The 18,010-nt window shown below is 39.2% G+C and overlaps 2 protein-coding genes and 2 pseudogenes across 2 annotated transcripts; 1 reads left to right on the top strand and 3 right to left on the bottom strand.

The window, feature by feature from the left end:
* The first annotated feature begins 6,491 nt into the window (after positions 1 to 6,491).
* On the top strand, positions 6,492 to 8,282 carry LOC121741341 (high-affinity nitrate transporter 2.1-like). Its single transcript, XM_042134064.1, has one exon. It carries the CDS (start codon positions 6,509 to 6,511, stop codon positions 8,090 to 8,092), a length of 1,584 nt encoding a protein of 527 aa, XP_041989998.1. The 5' UTR covers positions 6,492 to 6,508; the 3' UTR covers positions 8,093 to 8,282.
* A 112-nt stretch (positions 8,283 to 8,394) lies between these two features.
* LOC121741343 lies at positions 8,395 to 9,328 on the bottom strand (annotated as a pseudogene).
* On the bottom strand, positions 9,282 to 11,684 carry LOC121741340 (annotated as a pseudogene).
* Positions 11,685 to 13,810: 2,126 nt separating this feature from the next.
* LOC121741869 (cell division cycle protein 48 homolog) lies at positions 13,811 to 17,831 on the bottom strand. Its single transcript, XM_042134795.1, has 9 exons — positions 17,677 to 17,831; positions 17,383 to 17,548; positions 16,595 to 16,823; positions 15,738 to 16,504; positions 15,429 to 15,650; positions 15,266 to 15,337; positions 14,904 to 15,185; positions 14,424 to 14,783; positions 13,811 to 14,347 (listed from the first exon to the last, which is right to left on the bottom strand). The coding sequence occupies exons 1-9, from the start codon at positions 17,703 to 17,705 to the stop codon at positions 14,051 to 14,053; spliced, it is 2,424 nt and encodes an 807-aa protein (XP_041990729.1). The 5' UTR covers positions 17,706 to 17,831; the 3' UTR covers positions 13,811 to 14,050.
* Positions 17,832 to 18,010: the final 179 nt, after the last annotated feature.

The following is an 18,010-nucleotide window of genomic DNA, read 5'->3' on the forward strand; positions in this document are numbered from 1 at the left end:
GAGACCTTATTAATTTGCTCAAATCTTTTTTACTGCATATATAATATATCTAAAACCAAATTATAACCACGGAACTTTAGTTGTAAAAAATCTCAGTCATGCATTATTATAGAAAAAAAAATACTCCAAAACGTATACCTATGTATATAGGATTATAGATTATACAGGTCCAAACTGAATTTTAGGAGTCGAAGATAAAAAAAAAGTTTTTATTTAATCTCTCTCTCTCTCTCTCTCTCTAAATATATTGCTATGTGTGGGGAAGGATTTAAGAATGTTAGGATATCATACCGTACTGGAATTGACTTTTAAAAATATACTTCAATAATTTGTCTTAATATAACGCTATAATACAAAAACAAAGTAATGTTTTATATTTGATCACCTCAAAGAGAAATCTATGGAGACAAAGATCCAATATCTTCTAAAACTTGAAATCAGTTGTATGAGGAGTTTTTTTCAAGGTGACAAAGAAAAATATAATTTCGCTGCTCGATTTATCTCAATGGGAAACTAATTTCGCTGATGATCTGTGCATGAGATTTTTTCTTAAGAAAGTACTAGTATATTTTAAAGTCATCAGGTATTTCTTCCTCAATACAAAAATTAATTTATTGGAGTAAAGTTTGAATAAGCCAGAAAATAGATAATCACCATAAAACTTTATACAATTTGGTCTTAATACGTATCGAAGGGTACATGCATAAGCTCTTTCGCGTTTAATTTTATATGGTAGGGCTTTATTTTATTGTCACGATTCATGAACATGACGATTATTTTTCAAAATCTATTTAATTAGAAATCACGTATAATTCATTAAACTGTAGTAATCTCCAAATAAGGTATTTTGAAGTATTATATGGAGTATCAAATTAAATTCATATATGGATGTTTTATGAAATCAAATTAGACAGTTAAGAAATTGAACAAATTTTCACTTATTTTCTTGATGCTATTATGCCATTTTAATGTTAATACTGTAAAATAAGAAAATCATAAGAGCATCCGCAACGGTGGCGCTGCTCGCCACCGCCGTCCGCGCCGCTGGCACGGACGCCACCCGCCGCCGCTGCGCTCGCGTCGCTGGCACGGCGCTGCTCGATGCCCTCATTCGTCAACGGCATAGCCGTTGGGGTTTAAATAATTTTTTTTTTAAAAAATTGGTTTTTAATTAAAAAATGATAAAAAATAAAAATAATTCACTTCCCAAAAAAATTATATCCGTTTATAACCGTTTTTTCCCACTTTTTAATTTTTTTACCCCAAAAATACACACTTTCATCTATAAATACCCTCAATTTCACTCCCAAAAATTCACATCAAACTACACAATTCTCATCATCATTCTCTCATCTCCATTCTCATCTTCAATCTCTCATATCCATTTTCATCTTCATTCTCTCATACCCTACAACATCACTATGTCCGGCCAAGGCGATAACCCTACGGGCTCCCACGGTTGGAACCCCGAATGGTTCGGTTCACAACCGTTTCCTAGTCCGAAAACGGAATATTCGATCCCTCCTCAAACCCAAGATTCGGCCGTTCCGGGTGGCTACCGTCCATACCCAATCGACGACCAAGGTGCCTCCGAAGGACGATACGGGTGGACACCGGAGCCTAGGCCGACCGCCCCCTCCCAACCTCCGCAAGCTCCTACTCGCGGCAGCGGTGTCCGCACACCGTACACGCCGGCGGAGATGGATAAATTGTTCAAGGCGTACTTCGAAATCTCCGAAGATGCGGCGGTTGGCACGAACCAATCGGGCGATCACTTTTGGTGGCGTGTATCTCGCCGGTACAATGCAAACCGGCCGCTGGGAACGATCGAGCGCAACGAGAGTATGGTGCGCAACTGCATCGGCCGAGCCAACGACGAAATTGGCAAGTTCAATGGCTATTTCCTCCAAGAGTCGCGGAATGCCGGGAGCGGCCGGAGCGAGGTCGACATCATCACTGCGGCGCTGAGCACATACCAATCCATGAACGGTAAGCCGTTCAAGTACCTCAACGTTTGGCAGGAAACGCGGTTCCACCCGAGGTATCTGGGAGGCGTAACATCCTCCTCTAGCGGCTCCTCCAAACGGTCAAGGTCGGTATCCCTATCCGACTCCGCCTCCGAAGAAGTGGCTAGCCAACTCGTCGGAGCTAACTTGGGTAGCCCCGACGCCGGACCAAGACGTTCCCAACGCCGACCGCAAGGAAGGAAGAAGGCGGCGGCCGAGCGCCGGCGCTCCGCGACTCCTTCGGCCCCCGCCCCCGAACCCGCACCCTATGTTCCACCTCCACCCCCGAACAACTCGTTGTGGGCCCTTTTGGCCCAACTCAATATGGTCGATAGGTCAACTATGACCCCCACGCAACTTCAAACGCACGAGGGCATGATAGTAGGTCTCCAAAAACAATTGGGGTTGTTGCCGCCGGATGAGTAGTCTTCCTCGGGTAATATTAGCCAATAATTATGTGTAATTTTTAATTTTTAGTATTTTAATTATGTAATTTTTAATTTTTAGGATTTTAATTATGTGTTTTTATTTTATTTGTATTTTATTTGTATTTTGTAATATTTATTGTGATTTTTTAATGAATTTTAGTATTATGAAAATGTTTATGTTTAATTGAATATTAAATTAATTGTGCCCGTCCTTGCGGAAGAGCACAGTTGTGGGTGTTGTGCTCTTGCCAGAGAGCAGGCATGAATAGTACCGCCCGGGCCCACAACCGTGCCGCTGGCAAGAGCACGGTTGTGGATGCTCTAAAAACCAACTTGATGTAGTTACTGCCGACGTTACCAAAAATAGCACAAATAGAGTGAATTGAGATTCGCATGAGACTTGCTAAACATGCAGATGAATCAATTGCTAGAATTTTCGGACCATTTATATTTAGTGGTAATTATTGTTTTGCATAAAATTTTCGATATTGACTAAAAATTAGGGTTTTAAAAACTAGAATTTCATTGAATTCTTGTAAGATTCAATCATTGTTGCAGGTCAATTGACATCACAACGTTGAGATACTAGTAATATTAAAGCAAAGAGGAATGAAATATTTCGAGAAATATATCCAACCATTATCGGCTTATCGCAGAAAAACTAAATTTTCCGCAGCACAATATATTCTTAGAAAAATATCCATAACAAAAGCAAACAAACCAGACCCTAAATTAAGATTGTCCTTATCCAGTTGAGCATATACTTATAAGAACAAAATTGTACGGTGCATTCGTGTGCAAAAACAAAGTCAACCATTGCATATAATTGATACTCGTAGTTTTCTAAGTTGGTCAATTACACATACCAAATTTTAATATTTCAGTGGGGCAAGGTTGTACAAATAATTAATGGTCTAGAGTTAATTTTTTCAGCTGTGCAGGATTATCATATTGACAAAGATGACACTCCCTCCTTACATTAGAGTCTTATTTTTTGTCAGCGCTGATTTTAAGAAGTATTAAGAAAAGTGAGTGAAAAAAAGTAAATGGAATAAGAGTCACACATGTATATACTTATATACCTATATATATATATATATATATATATATATATATATATAGGGGTGTGAACTTTCTTAAATTGCTAACTCTGCTAATTCATCAATGTCTCTTAAGTTGCTAACTCTGTTAATTCATCAATGCAGTGTATTAAAAATGTCAACATGATGACATTGAAACAACATAAACTTAGTTGATATGATATTACACTATGTTGACATTGATATTTTAAATATCAACACAATATATTATTTTGACATTTTAATATGATTGTGTTGACATTTTTAATACACTGCGAGTTAAAATTGGACTCTATGTCATAATCCCTACTCATTGACAGCCATAACTCCTACTATAAATTGTAAATTGGACTCTAATCAGATGAAATTTTTAATTAATGTCATCACTTAATATATTGACGCATTTCTGTCGCATAACCACAGTTTAAAATTTTAATTTACCACTAAATCATTTAAACTTTTTATCTAATAAAATGCTTTAGTCATAATACTTAAAATTTTACTATTAATAATTAAAATAAAATCATTACAATTATTTAATTTTCTCAAAAATTTCAAAACTAGCTTAATTCCAAAAACTATTAACTTTATTATGACAAATTGTCAAAACTTATAAGACAGATTTACCATGGTCTAGAGAATATACTACATATATCTCATATAAATAGACCATTTGGGAATGATACAAATTTTAATACGTAATTGGTAAAATAAGAGAGAATGAGAAAAAACAATGGAATTAGTGTAGTGGATGATGAGGCTTATCAATGATAAAGTAAAAGAGAATAAGAAAAAGTTTTCATAAATAGATATGGACTATTTATATAAGACGGACCAAAAAGGAAATTGAGCCTATTTTAATAGGACGAGGGGAAGTATATAAAATTGATAACAATGATTTGTTAGAAACAGTTTTCATCATAATATACATAAAAATATTTTATATAAAATTAAATATTTAAATAATAATATTATAGTTACTTTTTATATTTCAGCACCGGCTTATTTAAACTTCTGGTTCCGTCCCTGCGTCCGCCACTGCACTAGACCATATATCTATATAGTTAAACACTATGTAATTTACCTATATTGCGCATTATGAAATCTGCATCGTCCAATATGAGGACTATTTTTAATGGACAGAGAGATGATATTGTTTTCTTTTGGTTTTCTATTTTTTAATGGAAGGAGAGATGATATTGTTTTCTTTTGGTACAATAGAAATTTATGATTGCATATCCCAGTTCAATTGTTTATTTTAACCATTAATAAATAAACCGATAAGAACTCTACTTAAGATTTTATAATGAATTAGCACTCTGTACTTCTTATCTTTGAAATGGTCTCCGTTTGATCATCCAAACATCCTGCTTATAAAAATTTCATCCAACTAATCACTGAGATCATGCCAACAAGTACTTATCAAATTAAGCAAATTAAATATGTACGGACAGTTATTCACAAAAATCTGAAACTATGTGAATATTCCTCTGAGATTAATATGATTTAAATGAAGAATATATATGTATAATATAAGATAAACACGCTCACGCACGCAAGTGTATATACTAGTTGACATTGTAGTATTAATTAGACTCTCAAAGCTTTTGAAAGGGTAGAAGGAGCTATTAATCCACATTTATTAAAGTTATTGTCACAATCTTCCTGGAAAGAAAGTCACCAACATATGAAAATAAAATACAACCCAACATGTTTTTGACATTGGAACTTTTCAGTGTGTTATAATTTAGCTCAAATTTCCATTAATTATTGAGTACTACTCATATTTAATCATATGTATATCACTAATCATAATAAGCATGTAAAAGTATCAATATCTTTGCATCCTCAGAATTTTACATGCATCCAACAGGATTACACATCGACCCATTGTAATTATATGGTTAAATAAGTGTATCTTACCTCTATAAAACTATAGGAATGAATATAATCTCAAGTCTCATGTATTAGCAGCGTGTGGGTTGTGTAAATCATAGTAATATACAGTAGTATATATTAATAAAAAGGTTTTAAAAATTTTAGCAGTCAATATTGTGCAACCCAGGCGTCATTGACTTGCAAGTTGTCTAGTTGTTGAAATTTTGTTTGAATGAAGAGAAATACTAATACTTATCATCACCCTTCAGATTAAACTGGGAAGCGGTGAAGAGACTATCTGTGCAGCTGTATCTGCTGAAATAATTTTTATTATTATTGCATACTTTTCAGTAGTTCATGAAAAAATACAAATAAAATAAAAAGAACCATCATGCTGTGAAACCAGAATAAACGATTCAGTACTTAACTATCCTTGTGTCCTATTTTAGCTTTTGGTTTCATTATAAGCAAGTATACGAGCTAACATGTAAGAAGAAGCATTCTAGAAATATTACGTAGCATGAGATGAGTCGTATTCCTTTTGGGAAGGACGGAGTATTTTACAAGTGTGAACTGTGATGGCCATATCTCTAATCTTTAGCTTTATACCTTTAAGGATCGTGTTCTTGTTCAAATATTATTGGGCAGAAAAGGTAAGATATTATCTTTAACCTCACACCATACTTAACTGCATCATACTGTATTTAATTATCTGTATAATGAATGAAAACAAAAGTTGTATTCTCCCAATATTAATTAGTGCAAGCAACTATGAAACAAGGATTAAAAAGAGACACATATGCGGTAATAAAATATCTAGAGAGACAGCTTCTAATTGAGTTTACTTGCAATAAAATAAGACATTAATTATTCTGATGATTCTAGGGTTGAGAAATTGGAGATTGTGGGGCCCCTCTTGAATATTAGTTGATCTATTGGATATACGATAGGGTTAAGATGCGGCAAATTGGATTCCAAAATATACTACTATTTGATTCATCTGTAGCTATTCCCTACCCCCACGGCTCATTGCATTTGTCAACTCCTTCTCCCTATATAAACTCATTGCATCTTCCTCTCTTCATCACCATCAACAAAAACATTTCCCCAGTGAAAAATGGCAGGCATGGAAGGGTCTCCAGGCAGCTCCATGCATGGAGTTACCGGCAGGGAGCCGGTGCATGCCTTCTCGGTGGCATCCCCGATTGTTCCGACTGACACTACCGCGAAGTTCGACCTTCCGGTGGACTCGGAGCACAAGGCGAAAAAATTTAAGCTGTTTTCCTTTGCAAACCCTCACATGAGAACCTTCCACCTCTCGTGGATTTCCTTCTTCACTTGTTTTGTTTCCACGTTTGCAGCGGCGCCTCTGGTGCCGATCATCCGCGACAATCTTAACCTGACAAAGAGCGACATCGGGAACGCGGGAGTGGCGTCTGTGTCGGGGAGTATATTCTCGAGGCTGGTGATGGGAGCAGTTTGTGATCTCCTGGGGCCGCGCTACGGTTGCGCGTTCCTGGTGATGCTGTCAGCCCCGACCGTATTCTGCATGTCGCTCGTGTCGTCGGCGGGAGGGTACGTGGCAGTGCGGTTCATGATCGGGTTCTCGCTGGCGACGTTCGTGTCGTGCCAGTACTGGATGAGCACCATGTTCAACAGCAAGATCATCGGCACAGTCAACGGGACCGCGGCCGGATGGGGGAACATGGGCGGCGGTGCCACTCAGCTGATCATGCCGGTGCTGTACGACATCATCAAGAAGACGGGATCGACTCCCTTCACCGCGTGGAGAATCGCCTTTTTCATTCCGGGATGGCTTCATATCATAATGGGGATTCTGGTGATGACATTAGGCCAAGACTTACCTGATGGAAACCTCAGCGCTCTTCAGAAGAAAGGAGATGTTGCAAAGGACCAATTTGGAAAGGTCTTGTGGTACGCCGTCACCAACTACCGAACATGGATCTTCGTCCTCCTCTACGGCTACTCCATGGGAGTCGAGCTCTCCACCGACAACGTCATTGCTGAATACTTCTACGACAGATTCGATCTAAAGCTCCATCTCGCTGGAATCATCGCTGCCACATTCGGGATGGCCAACCTCCTCGCTCGCCCCTTCGGTGGTTTTGCTTCTGATTACTCAGCCAGATATTTCGGGATGAGGGGCAGATTGTGGACGCTTTGGATCCTCCAGACGCTCGGTGGCGTCTTCTGCCTTCTGTTGGGAAGGGCGGATTCTCTTCCTCTCGCTGTCGCCTTTATGATCATCTTCTCCATTGGAGCGCAGGCAGCCTGCGGAGCCACCTTTGGAGTCATCCCGTTCGTCTCTAGGAGATCGCTCGGAATCATATCGGGACTCACTGGGGCCGGAGGAAACTTCGGATCGGGATTGACACAGCTGCTGTTTTTCTCGACTTCAAAATACTCGACAGAGGAGGGATTGGAGTATATGGGGATAATGATAATATGCTGCACTCTGCCGGTCATGTTAGTTCATTTCCCGCAGTGGGGAAGTATGTTCCTTCCTCCCTCCAAGAAGGCCTCCGAAGAGCACTACTACACCGCCGAGTATACCGAGGACGAGGTGCAGAACGGAATGCACCACAACAGCCTCAAGTTCGCTGAGAACAGCCGATCCGAGCGCGGCAACCGCATCGCCTCCGCCCCCACCCCACCTAACGCTACTCCCAACTATGTTTGATCAACTCTCAACCTGCTTTTTCAGTGTCTTTTTCCCTATGAATGATCAACCATTCCATTCATCAATATACTATTTATGTATCCAATTTTTCCAATTCCCAGCTCTCTCTAAGTCCATTTTCACTCTCTGCATATTTCTTGTAAATAATGTGGAGTATATATAATATCAAGGAAAACGGCGTATTGCATTAGCTAGTATCTTGAAACCAAACCTGTAACTTATGATCATTAACATGATCTCTACATATGCTATTATGTAATGCAAAGTTAACCTATAAGGACAGCAAAGTTCGAGCAAGAAACTACACAACTAATTATAACTTAGCATTAATGTCATATTGTCATTTATAAGTAAATATAAACATATAGAACACAACTGAATCTCAAGAATATGCACCTTCTACAGATCGAATTCCAACTTTGCTAGTTTTCTACAGCACGCTATAATCAATGCAGATACAGGACTAGTCTTCATGGGTAATTCAAATGCACGCCGCCTTTCTCACCTCCTTGGAACAGGTTTATAGAGCACAACAGTCACAAATTTTGAATGAAACAATGAGAAACACCCATCACCACCACCAATCTTGGAGCTTCTCTGTTCTCAATATACAAATGATTTAGTGTGACATTCTGTGGCGATGCACTAGGATCAGTGGATCACTATTCCTGTTATAGTTTAACAAGGTATGCTGCATGAGGGGGGTACATAGGTGGCTGCCGCTTGGCGCTTGTCATCTTTGCTTCCAGGGTAAACATTGTTGTAACTTGCTTCTTGTGAGTTAGGAGCATCAAATCCACTAATTTCTGGTGTGAGAGGAACATCGAATCCAGCAACACTCACTTGATCCTGTAAAAGTATTACATTTAACTGAGCACTTCGTTGGGTCAGATAACATGGCCCCAATGTTTCTCAACTTACTTGATCTTCTCCGTATTGATTGTGCATTTTCATTGTAGCTTAGCAGAGACCACATAGCCTGCAAGTATCATAATGAGCATTCATAATTAAATCCCATAAATATTGATTTCTCAATTGAGTTGCAAGTAAACATCAAATCATTTAGATAAACAAGACACTAAATCCCCTGAAATTATACCTCAGTCTGAAGCAACAATTCTTGGCACTGGATGGTTCCTCGTTAGAAGTGATTCGAACTCAATCTACCAGTCACAGAGGAAGCATCTTATCAGCTGAGGAGGGTATCGCTATCAATCAAGATAGGATAGTTCTCATCAACTCCTTTATAATAGAGTTCACTAATCGACCACCCCAGAGTAGAAAACACAGCCTCTGCTTCTACATGAGATTTATCACCTGATCTAAAACTATGAACTCCACCACCAACCTGTATCCAGCTGCACCCTGCAACCTTCTTCACCTCCTTCCCTCTCATCCTCCTCATCATCCTACCCTTTTCCTCCCACTCCCCGCCAGATGCATACAGGCTTGCCAGCTGGAAAAGCCTTGACCCTTCATCCCCTTCGATCTCCACCAACTTCTTCTCCACCATCCTTGCCAGCTCTATATTCTTGCTCACTCTGCAACCAGTCAAAAACGCACTCAGCACAACACTGTCGGGCTCAATGGGCATCTCTTCCATGAACTTCACAGCCTTCTCTAGCTGATTAGCCCTTCCATATAAATCAACCATACAAGCATAGTGATTCATCTAGGGCTGTATGCCATAATCCCTACTCATTGACAGAAAATAACTCTCACCTGCTTCGACTAATCCACTGTGGCGGCAGGCAGATAGAAGTGCAATGAACGTGATAGCATCAGGGTGAAGCCCCCACCCCACCATCTCCTCAAAGAGACGAATAGCTTCGTGTTCAAAGCCGTGGTGAGCACAACCAGCGATCATCACATTGTACATGATGGTATCCCAAACCCTTACCCTCTCAAACAATCTCTCAGCATAGAGTAGAACCCCACATTTCGAATACATGTCAATCAAAGCACTCATCGCCTTTTCATCCATCGTAATCCCAACCCTCAACATGTATCCATGAATTTGTTTCCCAGGATCAACTCCAGCTTGCACAGCACATGCAACAAGCATGCTGACGAGGATCGCCCCATCTGGAGTTGTCGCATCCACTGCTGCATACTCACGAAACAAAGCAAAAGCATCCTCACATCTCTGCAGCCTCACATAACCAGAGATAACAGCAGTCCACATGACAAAATTCCTCTCAGTGGCCAAATCAAAAAGGCTCCGTGCCTCCCCCATCTCACCTCTTGCTGCATATCCTACAATCATTGAGGTAACAGCAAACACGTTCCCCATCCCCGTTGCTCTAAGAACACAATCAGCATACCTCATTTCACCACATCTCGAATAGATATCAACGATGCCACTACAAATAAACGGGTTCAAAAACATTCCATCCTTCAAAACCCGAGCATGAACTTCCTTCCCAAGGTTCAAGCTCTTCAATGCAGAGCAAGCTGCCAACAAGCTACCAAACGTGTGCTCGTTCCAACTGTACCCCTCCCTCGCCATACACCTGAACAGCTCCACTGCCTCCTCCTGGCGCCCGTTTTGAGCATACCCCGCGATCATTGTGTTCCATGACACCTCATCATTCAACTCGGGATCTTTCAAGAAAATCTCCTTAGCTACTTCCAGCTGCCCCTCTCTACAACAAGCAGCTATCAGTGCGTTGTTCACGACACAATCCACCATGCCCTCACCTCCTCGTCCATCAACAACCCTGCAAGCATCCCAGAAGCTCCCACATTTCGAATACATATCTACCAAAGAACTTAAAGCAAAACCACTCCTATCATTCCCGCTCTTCACCATAAATGAATGAACTTGGATGCCATAGCGCAGAACCCGTAGCTTCGCCAATAAATTAAGCATTGTGGTGAGAGTAAACTCATCAATCCGAGCTCCGTCTTCATCAAATTGCATCTGAATGAACAATTCAACAGCGTTACTTTCATAACCATCGCTGCGCGCATAGCCCGATATCACCAGATTATAAGTGACGGTGTCTTTAAAGGGGGAAGAATCAAAAAGCTCCTTTGCTTTGGGGAGGTTTCTGCTTCTGACATAAGCGTTTATTATGGTGTTCCAAGAGTAGACGTTTCGGTCGCAAATTTCATCGAACAGTTTACGGGCGTCTCTGGTAAGATGATGTTTTGAGTACAAATCGATGATTTGATTGGCCGTGATGGTTCTTGGTAGAAGACCGAGTTTGACGACATAAGCATGGAACTTCAGCCCCTCCTTGAGTGATCTCATTTACATATAAAAATGAAGAGTTATAAATGAAGAGTTCATGAGCAAACAATGACGGACCCAGGTGGGGTCGAGTGGGGTCGGTCGACCCAACCTTGGTCCGACGAGCACTGCCGGAAACTCCATTCACGGAGTTCCGAGATCCCGCGCAACTCACCTTCGACCCCACGGAGCTCCGCCTTGACCCCGAGCAGCGGATCTCCACAGCAATCGGCCTTTGCGGAAATATAAGAATCAGTGGAATGATAGACGAAAGAGATGGAGAGGGAGAGGACAAAGTCTGGGAGTTTCAGATTTATAAGGAAGGAAGAAGACGATATGTTGGTGAAATGGGCTAAATATTTTTGGACCTACTACTAAAATCAGTCGGCTCTTTTTTTATTTATTTAGCTATGCCTATGATACTTATTGATTGACTAAAGATAATTATATTCATAATTTTAATCAATGATAAGTCATTTTTTTATTGAAGTTATTGATTTTTTAATAAATTGTTGATAAATACAATAGTATTATTTAAAATAATTAAAAAAATTAAAAATAAATATTTAAGTTAGAATATAAACTAATTTAACTACTCTCGGGTCCACTTAAGAGCATCTGCAACGGTGGACGGAATGCGTCCGTCCGTCCGTGCCACTGGCAAGGACGAGCTCCGCCACCGCTGGCACGGCGCTGCTCGATGCATCGAGCACGTTTGTGCCAGCGAGCAGCTGATGTGGCTCGCAGCGATTGGGCAACGGCATAGCCGTTGCCTTTGAATTTTTTTTTAATTAAAAATCGGTTTCTAATTAAAAAAACCGATTAAAAATAAGAAAAAATATTTTTCCACTTCCCAAAAAAAATATATCCGTTTTTTACCGTTTTTTACCACTTTTTAATTTTATTTTATTTTTTTTCCCTCAAAATACACATTTTCATCTATAAATACCCCCACTTTCACACCCAAAAATTCACACCACACTACACAATTCTCATCTTCATTCTCATGAGGCCATGATATTGGGCCTCCAAAGACAATTGGAGTAGTGCCGCCGGATGAGTAGTCTTCCCTGGGTATTTTTAGCTTTTAATTATGTAAATTTTAATTATTAGGAGTTTAATTATATAATTTTTTATTTTTAGGATTTTAATTATGTACTTTTTAATTTTTAGGATTTTAATTATGTCGTTTTTATTTTATTTGTCATTTGTAATATTATTTAGGTTTTTTTAATGAATTTTAATATTGTGGAAATATTTTTGTTTAATTAAATTTTAAATTGAATTGTGTTCGTCCTTGCGGAAGAGCACAACGGTGGGTGTTGTGCTCTTGCCAGAGAGCAGGCAGAAACAGTGGGGCCTGGCCCACAACCGTGCTCGCTGGCAAGAGCACTGTTGTGGGTGCTCTAAGATGTTCACATTCTTGATTGGTATGGATTTTAGGAGAAGTTGTTTGGTGGAGTAAGTAGAGAGAAGAGTGTAATTGAATGTTTTTAATGAGAAAAGAGAGAGATATTTATTTCCAAATATAAAAAGTAGAAGTGGGACAAACTGAAAATGAAAGGTGGACATTTTGAGTGGGACGAAGGGAGTATAATTTTTTTTTAAAATAAATATTTAAATATTATATTTTTTATTACTCCTATTATTTTAGTACTATTATATTCGTATCCTTTTTCTTGGCAACGATTTCGCGCCTTATTTATGGGGATAGATTATCTTGTTGGTTTATTATATTAAAAGTAAATTTTAAAGTTTACACTAAAAGGAACAATTTAGCAAATCTATAAAATCTCGTCTTTAAATATTTCTATATATGCTAACATCAACTTTATTTTTTTAATATAGTTAATAATCATATAATTCATAAAATTTGGTTAAATTCTAGTCTCTCTTATAAACTTTAAAATAGGAATATTAAATAACGAAGTTCCAATTTTTTCTCAATTGTCTCTCATCCATGCAAAAAAATATCATATTTTTACAATATTTAAAACAACTTGTTTCATTAAATACGTTTCTTTTATATTCTTTTATTTTCTCATTTCTCTTCTTATCTTATTGAAATATTGTCATTTTTAACATCACAAAAAGATGTCAATTAGTGCATTGATGGAACAATTGAGAAAATTTCAAACTCCGTCAATAAATATTCCAATTTCAAAGTTCATGGGACGGACCAAAATTTGAACAAACTTCGTTATTTAAATGATTATTTTCCCTTTACTATAATACTAATTCTATTTCAATGATTTAATTCATATAGAATATCTAGTCAAATGGAGCATACATGTAGTTCGAAAATCTAGTCATTCAATGGTTTACTATCAAGGCCACAAGGGGTATGATATATTGTGAGAAAATAGCTAAATCACTAACCAGATTGATATAGGTGTGGCAAATAAATGAACAATTTCTCCTGTCTGTATTTAAGTGATCAGTCATAACCTGAAAATTGTGTGCAACAAATCAGACACAGGAGGTTAGTTCACAAGCCATGACACATATATATAGATAGAGAGATACCAATCAGTGGAAACAGACGGAAAATAGTAGTAGTAGTTGAGGCGACTAACTCCAGAAATAAATCCTCAAAAAGTTTTAAAAAAAGAAAAGGTAATCTAAAGATAAACCATTGCTGGTGTCAGGTGAAGATACTCATATAGACTCTGGAAACATAAGTTACTGCAAATTACTAGTATATATCTGGAACTCCAGGAAGCCTAACTATATAAGTCGTCGTCATCAGCAGCTCCTCCGGCAGGGGCTGCAAATGGGTCGGATCCAGGTGCCCCACCCCCGGTGGCTTCAGGAAACCTGAATTCCGTCCCAAAGCCACGAGACTGCTGCAAGGTCTGTGCAAAGGCCTGATACTTGCGTATATCAGCATCACTCACACTTCTACGGGCATATTTCATCGACTCCTCAAAATGTGAGGGTGTGATCTCCGACACTTCATCAGTCTCGTCTTCATCCATTGAGTCGGGGTTATCTAATCTCTTCTTCTCTCTTTCTATGTCCTGAATAAGCAAAAACAACATCGTCAGAAACCTCACACCCATTACCCCAGGAAGATAGGTTTATGAAAACACGTACTTTCTCGATGTTCTCTCTTATGGCATATTTGCAAGCCCGCTGACAAATCTCTGTGATGTCTGCCCCACTAAATCCTTGAGTGTACTTGGCCAGAGCTCGTAGATCGACATCTTTGGAAAGGGGAGATTTTCTAAGGCAGGCTTTGAAGATTTGATGACGAGAATCCTCATCTGGCAGAGGGATGTATATCAATTGATCAAGACGACCTGGGCGAAGAAGCGCAGGATCAATTATGTCAGGTCTGTTAGTGGCCCCAATAATGAAAACAGTCTTTTTGGCATTCATGCCATCCATCTCCGTGAGAAGTTGGTTGAGAACTCTATCAGCAGCACCGCCTGCATCACCAACACTGCCTCCTCTCTGCACCAAATAACAATATTTAATGACTGTAGGCCATACTTGTATTTTAGCAAAATGAATACTAATTTCCAAATTGTAAATCAACTCAAATATTAATTACTTACAAATAGAAATTCGTACCTGGGTAGCAATAGAGTCAAGCTCGTCAAAGAAGAGAACACAGGGAGCAGATTGTCTAGCCTTGTCAAATATTTCACGGACATTAGCTTCACTCTCTCCGAACCACATGGTAAGCAGTTCAGGCCCTTTCACACTGATAAAATTGGCCTGACATTCATTTGCGATTGCCTTGGCAAGCAGCGTCTTACCACACCCAGGAGGACCATAGAATAAAACACCCTTTGAAGGCGACATGCCAAATTTCTCAAACTTTTCTGGATGTTCCACAGGATATTGAACAGTCTAGAAGAAGATGAACAGGTTTAGTACATTTAAGTATAATAATAGCTAAATACAAAAATCTGACTACATAGTTATTGTACCTCCTGAAGCTCCCTCTTAACATTTTCAAGTCCTCCAATATCTTCCCAAGAGACATTGGGTACTTCAACTACCTGTTCATAAATTCAACAGAATATTGTGAGTAAATATCACAAAACATGAATACCTTGAGGCAAAACATGGATACAACACAAGTTCACTTACTGTCTCTCGCAAAGCAGATGGATTGCTTATCCCAAGAGCAGTATGGAAGTGCTCATTTGTTACGGCCATAGAGTTCAGTATCTCTGCATCAATTGAATCATCTTCCAAGTCGATAACATCCATTTTCTCTCTGATGCACTGTAGTGCAGCTTCTGTGCAGAGAGCTGCAAGATCAGCACCGACATAGCCATGGGTGTCCTTTGAGATTCTTTCTAAATCAACCTGAGAGTTCATTCATATCTTATCAATATTAATGAATGGTTAATGTATAACTATGTGTAAATTCCAAGTAAGAGGTGTAGGACATACATCTTCAGAAAGCTTCATGTTCTTGGTATGAATCCTAAGAACTTCAAGGCGTCCAACTTCATCAGGAACACCAATATCTATCTCCCTGTCAAACCTACCAAACCTCCTAAGAGCAGGGTCAATGCTGTTTGGTCGGTTAGTCGCGCCCATAACGATAACATGCGCACGAGATTTCAAACCATCCATGAGAGTCAGGAGTTGAGAAACAATCCTCCTCTCAACTTCTCCATGTGTTTTCTCTCTCTTAGGAGCTATTGAGTCAATTTCATCAATGAAAATAATAGATGGAGCATTCTTCTCAGCCTCCTCAAATGCCTTTCTCAGATTACTCTCACTCTCTCCAGCCAATTTAGACATAATTTCTGGACCATTAATCAAGAAAAAGAAAGCACCAGTTTCATTAGCAACAGCTCGAGCAATCAAAGTCTTTCCAGAACCTGGGGGTCCATAAAGTAGAATTCCTTTTGGAGGCTTCACACCAATAGATTTGAATAGCTGAGGATGTCTCAGAGGCAACTCCACTAACTCACGGATCTGAGCCATCTGTTTCCGAACTCCACCAACATCGTCATAGCCAACTTCATCTAGTCTATCTTCATCCTCTCTCCTGATAGGCTCCCCTTCACAGAAGATCTCGGTATCAGGAGCCACAACACAATATTCCCCAGGATCTGTCTCAACAACCTTAAATTCCACACTCCTCATCCCACCTCTCACAAGAAGATGGTCTCCTTTCCTCACAGGGCGATATGCTTCAAGAAAGTATGCTGCATGGACAAATATCAAAAATCAAATATGTTTCCAAATACTCTCAATCAGGAAAGATATACAAATCCGTCAGGATTTTAGTGACTTACGTTTGAGATATGCATCAAAAAGATCCCCAGTGAGACCTTCTATCGTATCATCTATGGGTAGTATGTGCACACGCTTTCCGTATTTAACATCTGGACACTGATGAACAGATACAACATCCCCAAGCCGAACCCTCAAGTTTGACCTGACAACCTTGTTCATCCTAATCTTTGGCTCTTCACATGCATCATCAGCAAGAGCAATGCAGACAGTATCTTTTCTTTTCTTCCCCTGGAAACCAAAATAACAATACACTCCAAGTTTTAGTGCACCGATGGAATATTTCAAAAGGTTAATACAAGAACATAATAATAACAACCACAACATCAAAAGAACATAAATTTTCAACAGCAGATCATGGCACTACCGAATAGACAGAGTTGAAAGATTTAAATCTAAGGTCAATAGCAGATCATGCCACCACCAAATAGACAATTGAAAAATCACTCAGCATCTTTAAGTTGTTGAATGATCACTAACATCTGTAATTAATAAAATTAAAATCAACCAATAAATCTTATATGAAGAAATTCTTCAATCCTCAACTCAGAAGTCATAGTTCTCGGGCAAAGCGATGGAGCCTAACAGACAGATTAGCAAAGACTCCCTTCAAGTTAATACAGGCATCCATGTTATACCAAATTCTTAAGCATAATCACCAAACAAATCCTCTTTAATAACTCCTAATCCATTCTAATCTCCACAGATAAAACAGTCAGCAAAAGAAAACCCTAAACCTTGCTCTCACCAAACCTGAAATTTTGAGAATATTTGCAAATAAAAATTAAACCTTGATCAAAACAGTGTCTCCACGAAAAATCTGGAGCTTCTCCATGGTGGCGGGGTGGAGGGAGACGACGGAGTTGTCGTCGTTGACAGCCTCATCGACGACAAGGCGATTGGCCGCCTTCTTCCTCTCCAAAATCGCGGTTGAGAAGTCCTTTTTCGCACCTTTCCTGCTCAGAACAACCAAAGAAGCATCAGATTTTGGGCGGCGATTACTTTAAGAGCAAGAGAAAAGGAAAAACTGCAACCGATCGAAGACAAGCTGATTCAGAAGCAGTAAGAATTAGGGTGAACTTACGAATCGGACGACTCAGCTGGGTTGCTCATGATCTGAGAATTGCGGTGTTCGAGAAATTGGAGACGAGTGTTGCAGTTTCGATTGAGGTAGAATGAGAGCAGTGACTCGGATATGAGAGGAAATAGAGATACAAGGTGTACGTATATCGGTGCAAATATAGGCACTTAACGCTATATCGGTGCAAATATAAGCTGTCCCTCCACCGTCCCTTAAACTACTATTCGAGGATCTCAGTGTACTTTATTCCTTCATCTCTTAATTAAGGGACCGAACCTACAACACTCTGTCCCTTAACCGTCCCTTAAATTACTATTCATTTAATTTAATTTTTTAT

This window comes from Salvia splendens, chromosome 7, assembly GCF_004379255.2.
Source record: "Salvia splendens isolate huo1 chromosome 7, SspV2, whole genome shotgun sequence".
NCBI lineage: Eukaryota > Viridiplantae > Streptophyta > Magnoliopsida > Lamiales > Lamiaceae > Salvia > Salvia splendens.